The 20,976-nt window shown below is 43.8% G+C and overlaps 4 protein-coding genes across 4 annotated transcripts in view; all 4 read left to right on the top strand.

The window, feature by feature from the left end:
* Window positions 1-1,952, top strand: part of LOC309563489 (uncharacterized protein) — a gene marked incomplete at its 5' end in the record, with an annotated part of 118,075 nt that extends 116,123 nt beyond the window's left edge. The window contains 1 exon segment of the mRNA XM_082267882.1: window positions 648-1,952. Coding sequence (XP_082124008.1) covers window positions 648-1,873 — 1,226 coding nt within the window. The 3' untranslated portion in view covers window positions 1,874-1,952.
* LOC309564420 (uncharacterized protein) overlaps window positions 1-20,976 on the top strand; it is a gene marked incomplete at both ends in the record, with an annotated part of 648,900 nt that overhangs the window by 478,199 nt on the left and 149,725 nt on the right.
* Window positions 1-20,976, top strand: part of LOC309563485 (uncharacterized protein) — a gene marked incomplete at its 3' end in the record, with an annotated part of 314,854 nt that overhangs the window by 165,486 nt on the left and 128,392 nt on the right. The gene's annotated exons all lie outside the window — the stretch shown is intronic.
* Window positions 452-17,544, top strand: LOC309563488 (uncharacterized protein; the record flags this gene model as incomplete). The annotated part of the gene is made up of 11 exons (XM_082267881.1): window positions 452-473; window positions 648-1,109; window positions 1,386-1,520; window positions 1,722-1,869; window positions 6,357-6,507; window positions 12,264-12,395; window positions 12,837-12,978; window positions 13,048-13,158; window positions 13,259-13,458; window positions 13,553-13,682; window positions 16,727-17,544. The coding sequence occupies 11 exons, from the start codon at window positions 452-454 to the stop codon at window positions 17,506-17,508; spliced, it is 2,415 nt and encodes an 804-aa protein (XP_082124007.1). The 3' UTR covers window positions 17,509-17,544.

Below are 20,976 nucleotides of genomic sequence, written 5' to 3'. Positions count from 1 at the left end.
ATGACTAAATGTTTACTAGGCAGCCTGTCAGACATGTCCCAACCCATATCTGTATTATGACAGCGCTGGTATCAGACAAGCGCCTGGTGCTCAAGATCAGTGCTAAATAATACTCATCTCATGCATGCATAGCGCTATCCTGTAGTAATAAAACCAAAATAACTATCAGTGAAGAGAGCAATCTCAAGCTGTGATAAAGTGGAAAAGTCTGCATTGCTGTCTAGTTAGAGAACATCATCAATGTATTTTCCTCCATCACCTAATTTGCTTGTCAAACAGGATAGAAGTGTTGTACTTCATACAGAATGTCTAATACAAAGTGTACAGTATGTCTACTACTATTTAGCGATCATCTTGGGCCTGGTGACCAAGATTAGTGCTAAATAATATTCAACTCATGCATGCATAGCTAAGCACTATCCTGTGATAATGAAACCAAAATAATTCCATAATGAAGAGAGTAACCTCAAGCTGTAATGAGGTGGAAAGGTCTGCATTTCTAAAAAGGACATCATCAATGTATCTACCCCACTACTTCATTTCCTTATCAAATGAGGAAGAGGTGTTGTACTTCACACAGTATGTCTACTGCAAAACATAAAAAATGAATGCTTTTAATATTAAAAAAAAATATTTATCTCCAACAGGTGGAGATGAGGTCCAGAATTCCTCAGAGGGACATCTTGGTTTATATTTGAATTATTATGCACAAGATAATGGAATCACACAGCATTCTTCGGGAGTAAACCATATTACTGGAAACATCTATGAAAGACCTGAATCTCGAGATAGATCAGTGGATCCCTTTCATCATCAAGATGCTTTTGAGAAGTCACATGCTGTTTTCAAAGTTATCTATCCAAGTTCTCATAGCACAGATACATCCTCAGATCCATCTAATTGGGAGAGATCACCTTCTAGTAATTTAGACACACACACAGATGATAAAACATTTCTGTGTTCTGAAATCAACGGCTCTTCTATATCAGAATTATCTTCTACAGTCGATCGAAGGATACACACACAAGAGCGTCCTTTCCCATGTTCACAGTGCGAGAGAAGTTTCACTCGAGGTCAACACCTTCTTAGACACCAGAGAATTCACACAGGTGAACGTCCTTTTCAGTGTCCAGACTGTGGAAAATGTTTCACTCAGAAAGGAGACCTTCTTAGACACCAGAAAATTCACATGGGTGAGCGCCCATTTTCCTGTACGGATTGCGGAAAATCTTATGTCCAGAAAGTAAACCTTCTCAGGCACCAGAAAATTCACACTGGGGAGCGCCCATTTTCCTGTTCAGAGTGTGGGAAATCTTATGTCCAGAAAGTAAATCTTCTTAAACACCAGAAAATGCACACAAACAAACATCTTTTATCTTGTTCAGAGTGTGGGGAATGTTTTACTAGGAAAGGGAGCCTTCTTAGACACCAGCAAAGTCACACCGGCAATCATCCTTTCTCGTGTTCAGAGTGTGGGAAATGTTTCAATGAGAACGCAAAACTTCTTAGGCACCAGAGAAGTCACACGGGCGAGCGTCCTTTTCAGTGCTCAGAGTGCGGGAAAGGTTTTATTCAGAAAGTAGATCTTCTTAGACACCAGAAAATTCACACCGGGGAGCACCCTTTTTGCTGTGCCGAATGTGGAAAATCTTACGTTCAGAAAGGACACCTTCTTATACACCAGAGAAGTCACACGGGCGAGCGTCCTTTTCCCTGTGCAGAGTGTGGGAAATGTTTCGCTGACAAAGGACTCCTTCACAGACATCAAAAAATCCATACTGGCGAGCGTCCTTTTTGCTGTACAGAGTGCGGGAAATGTTTTAATCAGAAAGTAATACTTCTTAAACACCAGAGAGTTCACGAGAGCAGGTGAGCTTTTTCCTTGTTCGCAGTAGGGATGCACCATCGCTGATACCAAGCACTTGCGTGAGTATCGGTACTCACCCAAATGCTTCCGATACCGAAACCGAAACTTTACGGTGTGATTTGCTTCAATTCAAAATGAATAGGCGCAAATCATACTGCAAAGAATCGCATGCAATTTGAACAGGAATGTGGTGCGATTCCTGTACGAATCGCATGCGATTTCGCCCACTGCTCCTGTGTGTGTATAGAAAAGGATTAAAGCGCCATCTAGTGGGCAGTTTTAAAAATGTTAGAACTCGCAGTACATATCTGGCCACATGTAAAATAATCTACATAGGTGTCCCGGTCCGCTGATGATAACAAACGGCTGCTGATAATACAACTGGTCCTGTTGTACTTGGTCCAGGCTCATTACATCTCCCTGGACCCCTTCACGTCAACAGGGGGGCCCAGGAGGTAAGAGCAGAGGGGGAACTTTTTTTTTTTTTTCATTTTCAGGGCATAGAGGTGCTCACGGGGTCGGAGGAGATGTGAAGGCGGTCTGCCCCCAAGCTGACATCACTTCCGCCCTATACCCACAGGGTCCCGGGAACTTCTCCTTCAGTCCTGTGAGCACCTCCAGCAGCCCTGATTTGCTATCATCGGTGGAACGGGACACCCAGGGCTGCTGTTAGAAATCGCGGGGCCCTGTACAGACTACCTGGCAGAGCCCCCCCCCCAAGAAAATATTAAAGATATATTTAGCTAAAATTCCAACAAAATCACTATTAACAGACACAAATATAACATAACTCGCATAATTCCTGCTAAATCTAAAAAAAAAACTGTTAAATAAAAAAGAAGATGAGATGAGAAAAATATACAGGCTGGGCAGTTGGAGCTCAGTGATCTGAGAGACAGAGAGAGAGAAACAAAGTTACAATTTACAAATAAACTCCTGAGCAGAGATAAGTGCTGGGAGGGGGGGCCCACACAAGGGAGGGAGATTAGTGAGGGACGACTGTCTCTTTCTCAACAGATAAAAGCTGATAGCAGGGAGAGGGACAGATCAGGTTCAGGTGCTGGAGGAAGATTTCTGTATTTGTTGTCCATCACAAATCCCCTCTCTGTGTGGGCCCCCCTGTGTGCTCGGGCCCCCTACAAGAGGGCTGGTGGTCCCCCCCTATCAGCAGCTCTGGGGACACCTATGTAGATCGTTTTGCATGTGGCCAGATATGTACTGTGAGTGCTAACATTTTTTAAACTGGCCATTAGATGGTGCATTTCCCTTTCTATACACACACAGGAGCAGTGGGGGGAATCTCAGCACATTCCTATTCAAATCGCATGCGGTTCTCTGAAGTGCAATTTGCCGCAATTTTTTTTAAATTTTTTTGTAATGATGCAAAGCGCATGGCAAAGTATCGGTACTCGGTGTCGGTGAGTACTTGACCATAAGTATTGGCACTCGTATTCACCAATAAAAAAAACAGTATCGGTGCAACCCCAGTTTGCAGTGTTTCCTTCAGAAATTAAACACCAGAAGAGTCACTGAGTGAGAATCCTCACTGGAAATGTTTTGCAGCAAAATCAGATTGCGTGCCAAAAATCCATATTTGTTGCTGCCTATGACAAATGTCAGGTGGAATTTCCTTGGTTTTACCATCTGTAGAACATTTGCTTCATACAGGTGAGGAAATTTTAGTACTCATCATTTTTTTTCCCTTTTATAATAAGCAGGTATGGATGTAAATGTATTATTATGTAAGCCTAGTTGCAGGCCCCAAATAAAATAATCTGGACAGCTTCAAGCTTTTGTTTTTTTTTTTTTATGATAACCCTTCGTCATCCCATTATACAGCAAGGGCTGAAACAAAGAACAAAAAAGAGGGCACACCAGCCTCGTGCTTCATCATAAGACCATTTTATTCCAAATGTAAAGACTCCAATACACTCACAAATGTGAACGACTGCAAGCATATAATCAAAAGTCCAAATTAGCAAACAGTGCCATCTGCAGCAGCGTAGTTTACGTGTTTCAAGGGCAGTGCCCTCTTTATCAGAGCTCTGAGGAAGAGGCCACTGCCCTTGAAACACGTAAGCTATGCCGTTGGATGGGCACCATTTGCTAATTTGGATTGGATTGATTATATGCTTGCAGTCTTTCAGGTTTATGAGTATATTACATAAATAAACTGATCTTAGGCTGAGTTCACACTGGCATTAAAAGCAGGATTTTGAGGGACATTAAAAACGCCTATGCAATTGATGCAATGGGCAGCTCACAGTGCTGTTCACATTATAAAAACATGAAGTGCTCGCGTCGCTTCGCTTCGAAATTGAAGACTTAGGTCGAGTCAGGAACCGTTTGAAGCCATTCAACGCCTCCCATTCAAGTCTACGGTAACACACCGCAACCACACTGACATACAGTTGTGGCACATTTGCGGCACGTTAGTACAAAGAGAATTTTAGCTGGTTGTTAAGAAGCTATCCAGGAAGCCGGCCACTGCATCGTTAACAACCAAAGAGTCATCATCTGTCAGCGGTCTCGTCTTTGAGTCTCAAATGGACTAGGTGGGAACCCCACACCAAAATTTAAAAAATTCAGTCTGCTATGGATTTTGAGGTGAAACCCCACGCCAATTTTTTTTTTTTTAGAAATGCGTGGGATCCCCCCCAAACACACAGCTCGACAGGTCAGGAAGGGGGGGGGGGAACGAGCAAGCCCCCCCCCTCCCAAAGCGCTGACAGGTGATGACTCATTGGTTGTTAAGGCCAGGGCGGCCGTCTTCCCGGCCTGCTCCTTAGCAACCAGCTATTGTAGGCGTTTGTGATGCGATTTTAACAAGCCAAAAGCGCTTGTCAACTGCACCGCAAACGTACATAGGGCATTTGAGGGGAGTGTTTTTAATGCTCACTTAAAGCTAATCAACCGCGCCTATTAACGTACATTACCGCTATAGGAGTGTTTGATAAGCGTTGGTATTTTGAGAAAGTGTGAATGAGCCCTTAGGATAATGCAGGAGGCTGGTGTACCCTCTAAAGATCTTCCCTGTCTGAAGTGGACAGCAAAGCCTATGCAATTGCAAAATGCAGAGTTCCTCAAGGTCGGCTTCTTTCTGTATTCAGCGAGATCAGAAGAGCACTACCTAAGAACATCTCTAAAGACTCATCCCATTCGGCTGTAGCGCTGATATTTTTCTTTGTGTCGATCCATTATACAGCACTGTATATCATATAATAAAGGACTACAAATTTCACAATCCATACCTACACTGTAGAATAAAGGAAACGGAAGGAAAAGAGGTCCCTTACCGAAAGAGCTTAACATCAAAGAAGTAGAGGAGATGTAGGAGGACATAGTGAAGGCTGATGGGGGTAAGAGGGGGATAGTTTTACTAGTTAGAGGGGTGGATGGTTTATTCTATATCTTAAGATGAGATGCATTGTGTGTGTTTCCTTTGGAAGAAATGGAGCTCAAAAGGAGATTTGAGGTCAGTAGAAGAAGCTGTCTAATGAGCTTTTTCACCCCTCAGACAAGGAACATCTTAAATGGAATTCCAGATAGACAGGAGATACATATACAATACTTTTTAGGTACCGTTTGGTTAATTATAGTACATTTTTTAATTCTAAGTAAAGGAGGTATACAAAAATCAAGTTGTTTCCAATGTCGACCCATCAGATTTCTGTTTCATTAATTTTTATTGAAAAGGTTTTTTCAAAGAAACATGAAGACAAATGCAAGAACATTAGTTCAACAATACATTCTCTGATGTCATGGAGACAATTAAAAAAAGCTAAATCTGCGTACCGATAGTAAACAGATAGTTAACAAGATCCATCTACAGAGGTATTGCTGACATATAGTAAAAAAAAGACCAACCAAGAGCAAAAACAAATGCAAACCAACACCTATCATTGAGATACTATACAGGTATTGGGCATTCCACCATGGAATGTGGCAAACGGTAAACAAACGCTTCCCGAAGGTATAGTACAATTTTCTAAAAAGGAAAATGTCAAATCTTTTGCAAATATTCAGATTATCTTGGTAGAATGCAATCAAGTTGTTTCACACAATACACATCAGAGAAAGGAGTAACAGAAAAATAGAAATGAATGTAAGGGGAAAAGAAGACAAAAATGAAAAAAAGGAAGAAGGATGGATCCACTCAACCCAACCACCTCAACCCCCAGGATATCCGGTTTCAGGATGGTGACTATAGGTAATTATTCCAGGGATTCCAGACCCTTTAAATATAGTGTGCTTGTCTCGTAAAACACTGGGTTGTTTTTCAGGGAGCATAATACAGGATTTTTTTTGTTTCGTTTAGTAGCTACGTAATTGTAGGAGTTTTCCACGCTCGGGCTGGGCTGCCAGGAGAATAAAGAAAATAAGGGTTCGAAGATGTTTGGGGATGCCATCCGAGAGGGCACTAGGGAGCGCCATCTTGGCATTTTTAGCTATATTAACATAATATTATAATAATAATAATATTTCTCAGAATATATGAGAGAGAAAATTCTGATCCAGTAGCGTTGGACCTTCAGACCCACCAAACATGGTACCTTCCTGTTTGCAGTCTCTATAACACAGAGGTGAAGTATCAGAATACATTTTTGAAATTCTTTAGGGGACTAAATTCCAACGGGAAAGTATTTTATAATTTGCTACAGCTATCGTCGTGTTGAGAATTCCCCTATGCACCATGGCTGACCATCGAGCCCATTCTTCCTCCTCTATCTCCACCGCCAGGTCCACTTCCCAAGCTATCTGGTATATGAGTTTACCCATGGGACTGGAAAAGAGAAAGCATAGTTCGGAGATGCCTCCCTATGTTCCTGGGTGCCTCAGACATCTAATTTCAAAGCAAGTTCTCGTTGAACAGGTCATCTATCTTTTGTTTAAGAGTATGCAAAAAATAGTTACTTGGCAGTGGTGGAACATTTCAGAGGGAGGCATCTCCAGAGTATTGGAAAAATACTCAAGGGGTTTGAGACCCATCAGATTTCATCTTCAATTCCTAAATGGGAAAGGCAAAAGTGGAAAAATGGGAGGGGGTAGTGATGGTAAAAAAAAGTTTCCAGTACAGGCTGAGATATAGGGCTACGGTCAGAGGCTGTTGAATGGACTATGTACAGATGATGAATATCGGAATAATTCATACTTCTGTATTGAATATTGACATTGCCCTACAATATACTTGAGCTGGATAATTAAGCATCCCACATGTCGCCTTTTTTAAGCTGTATCCAATTTTTTAATCTTTTTCTGTAAGATTTTCCAACATTTTCATTAATTTTGTTGACGCACTTTCATTCCTCTTTGAACTTCTATGTTGTTACGGCTTCCCCCTGACTGGTGACACAGGCTCACCCAAGGTGTAGTGTGTCTAAGCACCTGCCAGGTTTCACCAGAGTTTCTGATGGCGGAGATGGGGTTCACTGAATGCTGGTTGCAGGTCACTGACTGTCCCACCAAGGGGTGAGCAAGGGCAAGACAGCTATCGCGTGGGAACATTATGATAGCGATTTACAAATACCTCAATGGTGATCCCAGCGTAGGAGAAAAACAATTCCGTCTCAGGGAGTGCAAGAGGACACGGAGCCAGGAGAAAAAGCAGTTTAACCTTAAGCTGTGTAGTGGGTTTTTCACTGTCAGGGCGATGAGGAAGTGGAACTCTCTTCCACATTTGGTGGTGTCAGCGGGGGAGTATTGATATTTTTAAAGACTCTTGGACGAGCATCTTAAAGAACACAACATACAGTGATATGGGAAATAATTATCGACATTACAACACATGTACACCTACACAGGCTGAACTAGATGATGGACTGTTGTCTTTGGTCAACCTTACCTACTATGTAGCTATTACACTAAATTTTAGGCAAAAGTCTAATCTAAAGCCCCCTACACACGCACAGATTGTTGGCCGTAAATTGTTGGCCAACGTCCGATCTGCCGATTGTAGGCTTGTTAGTATGATGCTTCCGACAACCAACTGCGAATTTTCGGCCGAAAAAAATCTGGTGCGCATGCTATAAAATTTTTGTTGGCCAACAAAGAACGGCCGATTGTTCCTCAGTCAGTACAGATTTCGGCAGACAAAAATCATATGAGCAAGACTGGGCATGCTCAGAGAAGAATAAACACATGGAAAGTTAACCATCACATGACATCACTTCTGAAGTTGGTTTTTGTTGGCCAACAAAAGTCCAGTGCAAGTCTAGAGCACATTTCAACCAACAAACAACACTGGACAAAAGTTGGCAGATCAGTTGGCCAACAATCTGTGCGTGTGTACGGGGCTTTACTCAGGAAGAGGTTGTCAGCAGGCAGTAGGCAAAAGGGTGGCCAGGTCTAGGCGAAGCCTCACACCACATGTTGCGTGGGTCTGGACAGCTGCACGATCCCACTTTTTACATCAGGAAGAAAGGAAAGGATAATCTGGATGCTCCCCTTTGGAGAGGTTAGCTGTTAATAGATTGTGCTTGCAGTGAACTTTTTGGTCTTGTCCATCTTGCTATTAAGGAATTTTGGGAAATTTCCTTGCCTGGTGGTACTTTATTAGTCATAAACCTGTTATGTAGGGTCAAAGTGACACCAATAAATGTTGCTTTTATCTTATGCATGTGAGCCTCTTCTTCCTTGAGATACAACCCACCAACAAGTCCCGCAACACCTGTTTATCCTAATTGGGAGCTATTGTTTGTTCACAAGTCCAGGCAAAGGTTGTGAGCAAGGAGCAGGCAAGAGGTTAAAATGAAGGTTGTGGGAAGAGAAGAGAGGAATCATGTCAATTTGGGTCAGCAATGAAGCAAGCAATCAGAAGAAAAATATAGCCCTTTTGCACAAAGTAAGGTAGCTGGCAAGTAGAAACAGCACCAACCCCACCCAGGGCTTATGTGTAAGTACCCCTCTGGATCAGAGGACACACCCAGCAGCGGTTCAAGGTACGTTGGAAGTTCTGGCAAGGATTTTGTAAAAACCACTGGAAATACTGGCAATAATACTGCAAGTGCCATTGGAAGTGCTGTAAATGATGCTGGAAGTGATTCGGCAAGCAGCATTGGAAATACTGGCAAAGATTCTCTGAGTGCATTTGGAAGAACTGACAGACATACTGAAGTCCTAGTAGGGATTCTGTGATTAAAGCGTAATTAAACCCATAAATTTAACAGCTTAAAAAAAACAGTTACGTGCCGGGAATGTAACGTTGGTTGTGCCCTCAAATAAACTGTCAAACCATCAAATGGCTGGTGTCATAATTTGATCACATGTTTAGCACCATGGCAGTTAAAGCGAAGTTCCAGCCTAAACACACTCACCTGTCCAATGGTCCTGCGATCCGGCCACCCGAAGCCTCACTCTTCTCCCTCTCTCCTCTGCGGCGCCGGCATCATTGGTGTGGGCACCCAGCTGTGACAGTTTGCGGATTCACAGCCGGATACGCACTGTGCATGCGCGAGTTGCACTACGCGTCGTGATTGGCCAGCAAGCTTCTGGGACCTCTGACATGTCCCAGAAGATTACAGGGAGGGAGAGGAGAACTTCCGCTCAGGGCGCCGCGGCGCTCCGAGTGGAAGTAGGAGCGGGTACATGTCAAAACTAGGTACCCGCTCCCCCCCCAAAAAAAATGACATGCCAAATGTGGCATGTCAGGGGGTTAGAACTACCTAAAACGGAAGTTCCACTTTTGGGTGGAACTCCGCTTTAAAGATTAAAACGAAGAACAAGGTGGCAACTTCCTTGGCTGAAAACGAAGAGGGTTTAGTTCTGCTTTAAGAGTTCTAGAAAAGTCCTAACAAGGATTCTAGAAACCCTGTCAGGGATTCAGAAAGTAGGAGCTCTGGAAGTCCTGGTGGACCTGAAGGTACTGTAAAATGTATCCTATTTACAATGTGGGGTCAGAACTGGTCCCCATGTTCTAGATGTGGCAGGTTTTACAGCAAGACAACTCTAATAACATTACGTGACGTGTTGTTTTCTCACTTTTTTATTCAAAATTTTTTCTACTTTTAAACCTACCATTTATTTTACACTCGTAGGATTCCAGAGACAATAGGCTACCTTTGTGGGAGCCAATCATAGTGAGAGCTCAGGCAAAGCTTGTAGAGATATGTAAAGCTTGGCTGGTCACAGTACAATGACCAGGTCCTTGCAGGGTGCTCTTGATATGATATCCTCCACCTTCTAAAGAAATGTCGAAAAGCTGGAATACTCCTCGGGTTGTACGTGGTGATGAGTGACTTCAGGCTCCCTTTGGTGGAACATATAAGCCACCTGAGGATGTCTCCTCTTAATGCATCAGGCCAGATATGTCACTGAGATCGGCTGAAGGGTGTACTTCTGTATGTGATATTTTCCTAAAAAAAATTTTTGTCAAGTTAACAGTAAGGAGGAACTGGTGGATGGTGTCCATTCTGAGGGCAGAGAGACTCTTCTCCAATGCACACACTTCGAAGTTGGGTTGGACACACTGCTGGCTTAGAGACCCCAAAAGAAAGACATTTGTCGGGTTGTGGCCAACCAACAAAAGACTGAAAAGCAGCATTTTGACTTTGGTTCCCATGCAGCATACTCATCGTATATAATGCATATGATGCAGAAAATGTGGAAACAATGGTTTCAGGTACAGGTAGCGTGTGTATATATTTGTTAGATGGTCTTAAAGGGAACTTCCGTTGAGAGCTAATTTAAAGCTTTGCTATGGGAAGGCAAGTGCTGCCATGGAACATGATAACGGAGATTTTACATCTGTGGAAACAGCACCGTCTCTCTTTTTTTGTTTTAATGGATGACAGAGAGATGCACCCATCTGGAGTGAGTGTGATGGTGATCCTCCGTGTGGTGGATGACTTCCAACACAAACCTCAGAAGACCATTTGCATAAAACTTTGGAATGGAGGCTGCAGTTCATCTATTCTCCATTGGGTGATAATCTTAGACCAAATGGAACACACTCAGAGGAGATCTCTACTGACAGGAAGTGATGTAATGTACAAACAGGAAGTTCCAGGTAAAAGGTGAGTTGGGAGGATGTAGAGAGGAGACATTGCTGAAACTGGCAGAAGAGGAGGTAGTAAGATATTATTTTATATTATGACTTTCTATAGCTCTGACATATACCATAGTGCTATAGAGAGATCACTGAGCCAGTCACCTCAGTCTCTGTACCAGAGGAGCTTACACTCTAATGTCCCCTCCCCCACAGTCACACACTATTATTTTACATTTATATAGTTCTGACATATACCGCAGTGCTGTACAGAGATCACTGAGCCAATCACATCAGTCTCTGTACCAGAGGAGCTTGCACTCTAATGTCCCCTCCCCCTCAGTCACACACTATTATTATTATACATTTATATAGCTCTGACATATACCGCAGTGCTGTACAGAGAGCACTGAGCCAATCACAGTAGTTCTTATCTTACAGAGAGGAGCGTTCTGAATGGATCACATGACCACCTTGATCAGGATGGATGAGGAGTGGAGTCACATGACCAACAGGATATTAAAGCTCACCCTGAAGATCATCTACACGCTGACAGGAGAGGTGAGGAGGATTCTGGGAGGTCACATGACATCACTCTTATCTCTATTAATAAAACACAGACCTGACCGGAGAGGTGAGGAGGATTCTGGGAGGTCACATGACATCACTCTTATCTCTATTAATAAAACACAGACCTGACCGGAGAGGTGAGGAGGATTCTGGGAGGTCACATGACATCACTCTTATCTCTATTAATAAAACACAGGCCTGACCGGAGAGGTGAGGAGGATTCTGGGAGGTCACATGACATCACTCTTATCTCTATTAATAAAACACAGACCTGACCGGAGAGGTGAGGGGGATTCTGGGAGATCACATGACATCACTCTTGTCTTTATTAATAAAACACAGACCTGACCGGAGAGGTGAGGAGGATTCCGGGAGGTCACATGACATTGCTCTTATCTCTATTAATAAAACAGACCTGACCGGAGAGGTGAGGAGGATTCTGGGAGGTCACATGACATCGCTCTTATCTCTATTAATAAAACACAGACCTGACCGGAGAGGTGAGGGGGATTCTGGGAGGTCACATGACATCACTCTTGTCTTTATTAATAAAACACAGACCTGACCAGAGAGGTGAGGGGGATTCTGGGAGATCACATGACATCACTCTTGTCTTTATTAATAAAACACAGACCTGACCGGAGAGGTGAGGAGGATTCCGGGAGGTCACATGACATTGCTCTTATCTCTATTAATAAAACAGACCTGACCGGAGAGGTGAGGAGGATTCTGGGAGGTCACATGACATCACTCTTGTATGATAAATTAAACACATCTCAGTGAAGAAGTGAATATAATTCTAGAAATCTAGGCAGCAATTATCTTTAGTTTCTGTTTTAAAAGGATTATGAATTGGTGAAGAAGACATCTAATGAGCGACTTCCACCCAGCATCCTTCACTCCTGGACGCCCGAGAGGGACAAAAGAAAAATTCTAGGAGTCATCAACGAGATCACTGGGCTGCTGATGGGGGAGGTGAGGGGATACACACCTCAAGTAAATGCACCTATGATTTTGAAAAAATGTGCCCTCCCCAGCTTCATAAAGTTGACTAACTTAGAACCTTCACCCACCCCCGGCCAAACTGACCGGTCAGGAGAAGTTAGTGCATGCAGAAATGTCCTCCATCCCCTTTCACACCTGCCCTGTAACTTCCTATAGACTTGAATGGAGCCATGGTATAGACTATAGTAAAGACTCGACCAAAGAATCCCCATCCTTTGTATTGAAAGAGTCCTCCATGTCCCCATTCTCCGACTTGGCAGGATTCCACACAGGGAGATCACAGCAACCCTTGTCATGACCAGGTAGAAAACAAAAGTGGCTACAGAATGTATGACATGATACTCTTCTAGTCTTATTATATTGGTGCTCACATTTTAAAGATGTTATTTTTTTATTATTCCACGGATTTAGCCAGAAGAACAGATGTATGTAAAAGTTGAGGTTAAAGAGGAAGAAGAGGAGACGTATGTGATGGATTATAAGCAGTCAACAGAGAAGTTAGGGATGATGGTGGCAACCAAACTGGAGGAACGCTCTCTAGATATCAGCTCAGGTAAAGACCACTGAATAAAATAAAAAATTGGTACATGAATTATTGATTTGTACATATTAACATAATCAGGTAAGATAATGGAGGAGTGGGAGTCTTTAGATGGACATAAGGATCTCTACAAGGACGTCATGATGGAGAATCAGCCGCTTCTCACATCACCGGTTAAGAGGAGACTTTATTGTAAAGGAGAGAGCAGTACAGAGGATCCACCTGGATCCCCCATCATCTGATAAACACATAGAAACAATGTATTCAGTCAGTGTGTGTGTGTTTCCTACAGATGGATCCAGTAATGGGAACCCACCAGAGAGATGTCCCCGTCCTCTGTATTCCCGGGATTCCTCACAGAAAGGTCACACCATCGGTGACCATCATCAGGTAGATGGATCCAGTAATGGGAACCCACCAGAGAGATGTCCCCGTCCTCCGTATTCCCGGGATTCCACACAGGAAGGTCACACCATCCCTCACCATCATCAGGTAGACTATAGGAGATTCCGTTCTTATATGTAGTCTCAGTTTATTGGTCCTCTGAACTCTAAAGGATTTATTTTCTGTCATTGTGTTGGTTTAGGATGAAGAACAAATTTATATAGACGTTGAGGTTAAAAAGGAAGAAGAGGAGATGTATGTGAGTTGTGACTTGCAGTCCGCAGGGGAGGCCGGAACGATGGTGGCAAGTGAACAGCAGGAGTCCTCTCCAGGTATTAGTATAGGTCAACAATAAATACGAAATGTAGATGCCTTTTCATTTACTTCAGGAAGTGTGAAGTCACTTTTGCAGACTGATGAGAATCAGCAGACCTTTAGAACAGAGGTCCCCAAACTTTCTAAATAAAGAGCCAGTTTTACATCCTTCAGACTTTAGAGGGGTTAGACTGTAGCCGGGGGGGTAGAAAATGCATCCGTGAGAATAAACAATGCCTCAGACTTGGTGGTCACTGAGTGGAAAAATATTACATAGCTCATGTTGTCAGTACGAGGAGGAATAGTTACATATCATTGGTATATATGATGGGAGGAATAGTGCCCCATCATTGGTGTCCGTGGGAGGAATTTTGCACCATCGTTGGTGTTAGTCGAAGGTGTAGTGCCCCATCATTGGTATCAGTGGGAGGAATAGTGCCCCATCATTGGTATCAGTGGGAGGAATAGTGCCCTATCATTGGTGTCAGTGGGAGGAATAGTGCCCTGTTGTTGGGGTCCATTGGAGGGCTAGTGCCCCATCATTGGTGTCCGTGGAAGGAATTATGCACCATCATTGTTGTCAGTCGAAGAAATAGTGCCCCATCATTAGTATAGGTGGAAGGAATAGTGCCCCATCATTGGTATCAGTGAGAGGAATAGTGTCCCATCATTGGTGTCATTGGGAGGAATAGTGTCCCATCATTGGTGTCATTGGGAGGAATAGTGTCCCATCATTGGTGTCAGTGGGAGGAATAGTGCTCCATCGTTGGTGTCATTGGGAGGAATAGTGTCCCATCATTGGTGTCAGTGGGAGGAATAGTGTCCCATCATTGGTGTCAGTGGGAGGAATAGTGTCCCATCATTGGTATCAGTGGGAGGAGTAGTGCCCCATCATTGGTGTCATTGGGAGGAATAGTGTCCCATCATTGGTGTCAGTGGGAGAAATAGTGCCCCATCATTGGTATAAGTGGGAGGAATAGTGTCCCATCATTGGTGCCATTGGGAGGAATAGTGTCCCATCATTGGTATAAGTGGGAGGAATAGTGTCCCATCATTGGTGCCATTGGGAGGAATAGTGTCCCATCATTGGTGCCAGTGGGAGGAATAGTGTCCCATCATTGGTGCCAGTGGGAAAAATAGTGCCCCATAATTGGTATTTGTAGAATAGCGCCCTATTTGCTTCTGCTGTCAATCAAATCTTGTGATAAAGAAGCAAGGGGGCGGGGCCGAGCTTCGCTGTCTTGCGTCTATAGTTGCAGGCAGCGAAACTCGGGATCAAGCCTGAACGAGTGTCCCATAAGAAACTGCTTCCTATGGGGGCACTCGCCGAAGAGGTGGAGCCAGGAGCGCCAGCGGGGGACCCCAGAAGAAGACGATCAGGGCTGCTCTGTGCAAAACCATTGCACAGAGCAGGTTAGTATGACATGTTTCTTATTTTAAAAAAAGTGCACAATCACTTTACATTTACCAGTGAAAACTACAGTGCCTTGCGAAAGTATTCGGCCCCCCTTGAACTTTTCGACTTTTCAGGCTTCAAACATAAAGATATAAAATTGTAATTTTTTGTGAAGAATCAACAAGTGGGACACAATCATGAAGTGGAACGAAATTTATTGGATATCTCAAACTTTGTTAACAAATAAAAAACTGAAAAATTGGGCGTGCAAAATTATTCAGCCCCCTTAAGTTAATGCTTTGTAGCGCCACCTTTTGCTGTGATTACAGCTGTAAGTCGCTTGGGGTATGTCTCTATCAGTTTTGCACATCGAGAGACTGAATTTTTGCCCATTCCTCCTTGCAAAACAGCTCGAGCTCAGTGAGGTTGGATGGAGAGCGTTTGTGAACAGCAGTTTTCAGTTCTTTCCACAGATTCTCGATTGGATTCAGGTCTGGACTTTGACTTGGCCATTCTAACACCTGGATATGTTTATTTGTGAACCATTCCATTGTAGATTTTGCTTTATGTTTTGGATCATTGTCTTGTTGGAAGACAAATCTCCATCCCAGTCTCAGGTCTTTTGCAGACTCCATCAGGTTTTCTTCCAGAATGGTCCTGTATTTGGCTCCATCCATCTTCCCATCAATTTTAACCATCTTCGGAGGTACTGGCAGAGGTTGTGTTGTGCACCTAAAAACAGGTCCCTATATCCTGCTGAGTTTTTTCCCATTGGAAGTCCCTTTGTGGCTCTGACCAGTCTAGAGGATACTGCATGGATTCCTTACTGGATTAAGCTTGTGTGACCCTTACACAGTATTGTCTAGGGGTCCATTTTGTCCGGTAAGTGTAATATCCTGGGGGAGAGGAAAGTCACCGTTTTTTCTCACAACACAGTGTCAGCATGACTCCGCACAGAATTTCCAGCACTTAAGCACCTTTATGAACTATCCTTCACTGGCTACTTGCTGAAGCACTTCGGAATTTATATGTTATGTTTTGATGGACTTTTTTCACTAGTACATGAACTTGTATCATCTATTGCACAGGATATTGATTATTATTGATATTTATTGCACAGGGTGTATAATATATCTGACTCATATTTATATATTTTATATTTATTTATTGATGGTGATACTTTTCACATAGGTTTTATGCTATTCACAAACCATTTTGCGCTGTTTTTTTTTGCACTGTCAAAGTTTGAAATATCCAATAAATTTTGTTCCACTTCATGATTGTGTCCCACTTGTTGTTGATTCTTCACAAAAAATGACAGTTTTATATCTTTATGTTTGAAGTCTGGCAAAAGGTCGCAAAGTTCAAGGGGGCCGAATACATTCGCAAAGGCACTGTACATAGTTACATAGTGAGGTTGAAAAAAGACATCAGTCCATCCAACTAGCCTGAGACAGGGAAAGCGAACCCTTTTCATCAATACATAGAACATCCTCAAGCTGTAATAAGGTGGGGAAGTCCCCTTTGCTGTCTATAAGAACATCGTCAATGTATCTACCCCACCAACTCATTTGTTTATTAAATGGGGTGGATATGTTGTACTTCACATAGGAAATCAACAGCAAAAAATAATGCTTTTGATATTATTAACATGTTTTTCTTCAGCAGGGGGAGGTGAAGTCCAGCATACCTTGGAGAGACGCAAATCATCCCTGGGTTCTGAAAACAATTACTCTCCTATGTTAGCTCCTGCTGCAGACCAAAGGGCTAACACGAATAAGCTTCCTTTTCCAAGTTCAGAGAACGGGAATTGTTTTAGGTGGGAAAAAGATTTTCTTGGACAACCGAGAATTCACGAGGACAAGGCTCTTTTCTCATGTTTAGAGTGCGGGAAATGTTTTATTAAAAAAGAAAGCCTTGTTATACACCAAAGAAATCACACGGGTGAACGCCCTTTTTCTTGTCCAGAATGCGGGAAAAGCTTCACTCGAAAACAATATCTTCTTAGACATCGGAAGACTCACACAGGCGAGCGCCCTTATCAGTGCCCAGAGTGCGGGAAAGGTTTCATTGAGAAAGGGGACCTTTTTAGACACCAGAAAATTCACACGGGGGAACACCCTTTTTCCTGTCCAGAGTGCGGGAAATCTTTTATTCAGAAAGGAGACTTTAATAGACACCTGAGAATTCACACGGGCGAGAACCTTTATTCATGTCCCGAGTGCGGGAAACGCTTCACTGAGTTAAGACTCCTTCTTAGACACCAGATAATTCACACGGGCGAGCGTCCTTTTTCCTGCACAGAGTGTGGGAGCAGTTTTAATCAAAAGGCAAGCCTTCTTAGACACCAGAGAATTCACAAGGGCGAGAGACCTTTTCCGTGTTCTGAATGTGGGAAATGTTTCTCTCAGAAATCAGACCTTCGGAAACACCAGAAGATTCACTGAGAAGGCATCCTCGGTGAAAATGATTTACCCTGAAATCTGACGGCACGTCAAAAACTTTCCATGTCCACTGCTGCCTTTTACCAATGTATGGTGGGATTTTATACATTGTTCCAACTGTAGAACGATTGCCTGACACAGATGAGGACATCTTAGTACTTATACGTTTTTTTCAATAATGAGCAGATATGAATGTATGTGTATTATTATATACTGGCCTTTGCAGGCAAAAAATTAAATACGCACAATTTTAGGTCTCTGTCAAAAGAGTCTGTATCCACTTAAAGAAAGCCAAGGAGATTACAGGTGCGTACCCGAAGCGGTATGGAGACACACGTGTCATGGAGGTGCTTAGGGCATGCTGGAGTCACGGGGTGTATTGGGGTCACAGGGTGCACTGGGTGACATAGGATGCTCTGGGATTCGCAGGGCATGCTGGAGTCACTTGTTGAAACTGGATCCTCTGGAGTCACAGGTTGGAACAGGATCCTCTGGAGTCACTGGGTGAAACAGGATTCTCTGGAGTCACTGGGTGACACAGGATGCTCTGGGGTCAATTCATGACACCGCACGCTCTGGGATTCACAAGGCATGCTGGAGTCACTGGGTGAAACAGGATCCTCTGGGGTCACTGAATGACACAGCATTCCCTGAGGTCAGTGGAGATATCGGAGTCACAAGGGTCACTAGAAGACACAGGGGGTCACTAGAGCCACAGAAGTGAACAGGGTATCACTGGAAACTTAGGAGTAACTGGGGTTACTGGAGCAACAAGAGTGCTCAGGGGTCACTAGAGACACAGGTATGCACAGGAGTCACTGAGGACAAAAAGGTCAATAGGGACACAGGTACGCAGAGAAGTCACTGAGGACACAGGGGACACTGGGGACAAAGGTACGCAAATGAGTCACTGAGAACATAGGGGGTCACTGGAAACACAGGTGTGCACAGGAGTCACTAAGGACACATGGGTCACTGGGGACACAGGTCACAGGTACACTCAGGAGTGGCTAAGGACACAGGGGTCACTAGAAAAACAGGTGCACACAGGAGTCTCTATGGACACATTGATCACTGGAGACACAGGTGCACACAGGAGTTGCTGAGGACACAGGGGTCACTGGAGACACAAGTGCACATAGGAGTCACTGAGGACACAGGGGTCACTGGAGACACAGGTGCACACAGGAATCACTGAGGACACAGAGGTCACTGGAGACAGGGGTAACTGAGGACACAGGGATCACTGGAAAAAGTGCACCCAGGACTCTCTATGGACACAGGGGTCACTGGGGACACAGGTGCACACAGGAATTGCTGAGGACACAGATGTCACTGAAGACACAGGTACACTCAGAGTTACTCAGGACACAGGGGTCACTGGAGACACAGGTGCACACAGGAGTCACTGAGGACACAGAGGTCACTGGAGACACAGGTGCACACAGGAGTCACTGAGGACACAGAGGTCACTGGAGACACAGGTGCACACAGGAGTCACTGAGGACACAGAGGTCACTGGAGACACGGGTGCACACAGGAGTCACTGAGGACACGGGGTCACTGGAAACACAGGTCACTGAGGACACAGGGATCACTGGAAAAACAGGTGCACAAAGGAGTCTCTATGGACACTGGAGACACAGGTGCACACAGGAGTTGCTGAGGACACAGGGGTCACTGGAGACATAGGTACACTCAGGAGTCACTAAGGACACGGGTCACTGAGGACACAGGGATCACTGGAGATGCATTCCCTGCATTAAGGTAAAAAAAAAGTTTAGGTATTAGTATCGCCCCCCCCTCCCCCCTCTGTACTTACCTGAACCCTCAATTGATCCAGTACTGTTGCCTGTCTGTAGCTGCTCACCCCGCTCTCAAAGGCCTTGCTGAGGCAGCAGGAGCCATTGGCTGTTAATCAAATCCTGTGATGAGGGAGTAGTGGGCAAGCCTTGCTGTCTGTGTCTATGGATGAAGGTAGCGCAGCTTGGGAACAAGTCCACATGTGTGCCACCATAGGAAGCAGCTTCCTATGGTGGCACACACAGAGGAGGAGCCAGGAGCGCCGCCGGGGATCCTAGAAGAGGAGAACCACTTCACAAAGTAGGTAAGTATGACATGATTGTTGTTAAAAAAATATAAAATATACATACAGTGTATACGGTATACTTTATAGACATTTTTTTTAATTACTATTATTTTGCAAGAAAACAAAGTTTTAGCCATGCAGGGCTTAGTACAGAAACAAAACCTTCCCACACAAAAACACCAAACCAACCCCCCACCCCCCTACCAGGCACCATCCCAGGAAATACTTCCACATCTTTGAATGCTAGGTGTCCCTCAGCCCCCATTCACACTAGGGCGACTCACGAGGCGACTTGTGTCGCCCCAGGTCGCCTGACATGACCAAACCAATGTAAATGAATCAGTGCCGTCTTAATTGCCGCTATTAAGGTCGCTCCGACTTCAGAAAAGGGTCCTGTACTACTTTCAGGCGACCAGTGATCCGACCTGTCCCATATACTTCAATGGGAGTCGCCTCCTTATCTTAATTGAAGCGACCTGTAATCCGACTTGTCATCCGACTTTGCTAAAAAATGGCAGTGAACAAGAAAAGAGCATAATTTTCTTGCAGGCATTAGCGGTCATTTTTTTAGGCAGGCATGTCATTTTTTGGATTTCGTTTCTGGGGGGTCTAAAAAGTGTCCCTGTCAAGTTTCAGCTCTGTAGCATGTCCAGAACCCCTAAAAAAAATTCATTTTTCTTTTAATTTTTTGTAGTGTCTTTACCAGCTGTCTTTTATACTTGCAGGCATTCATCAGCGGTCATTTTTTTAGGCAGGCATGTCATTTTTTGGATTTCGTTTCTGGGGGGTCTACAAAGTGTCCCTGTCAAGTTTCAGCTCTGTAGCATGTCCAGAACCCCTAAAAAAAATCATTTTTCTTTTAATTTTTTGTAGTGTCTTACCAGCTGTCTTTTTTTCTTGCAGGCATTTAGCGGGCATTTTTTTAAGCAGGCATGTCATTTTTGGGATTTCGTTTCTGGGGGGTCTAAAAAGTGTCCCTGTCAAGTTTCAGCTCTGTAGCATGTCCAGAACCCCTAAAAAACATCATTTTTACTATATTTTCAGGGATACGGCTTCTCTGCGGCTGGCTTTTTTTCTTGCAGGCATTTAGCGGGCATTTTTTTAGGCAGGCATGTCATTTTCTGGATTTAGTGTCTGGGGGGTCTAAAAAGTGTACCTGTCAATTTTCAGCTCTGTAGCATGTCCAGAACCCCTAAAAAACAGCATTTTTACTATATTTTCAGGAATATGGCTTCTCTGCAGCTGGCTTTTTTTCTTGCAGGCATTTAGCGGGCATTTTTTTAGGCAGGCATGTCATTTTTTGGATTTCGTTTCTGGGGGGTCTACAAAGTGTCCCTGTCAAGTTTCAGCTCTGTAGCATGTCCAGAACCCCTAAAAAAAAT

Source organism: Pelophylax lessonae (genome assembly GCF_965119305.1).
Source record: "Pelophylax lessonae genome assembly, chromosome: 9".
NCBI lineage: Eukaryota > Metazoa > Chordata > Amphibia > Anura > Ranidae > Pelophylax > Pelophylax lessonae.
The sequence above is the reverse complement of the archived record's forward strand: the minus strand, read 5'-3'. Positions and strand labels throughout refer to the sequence as shown.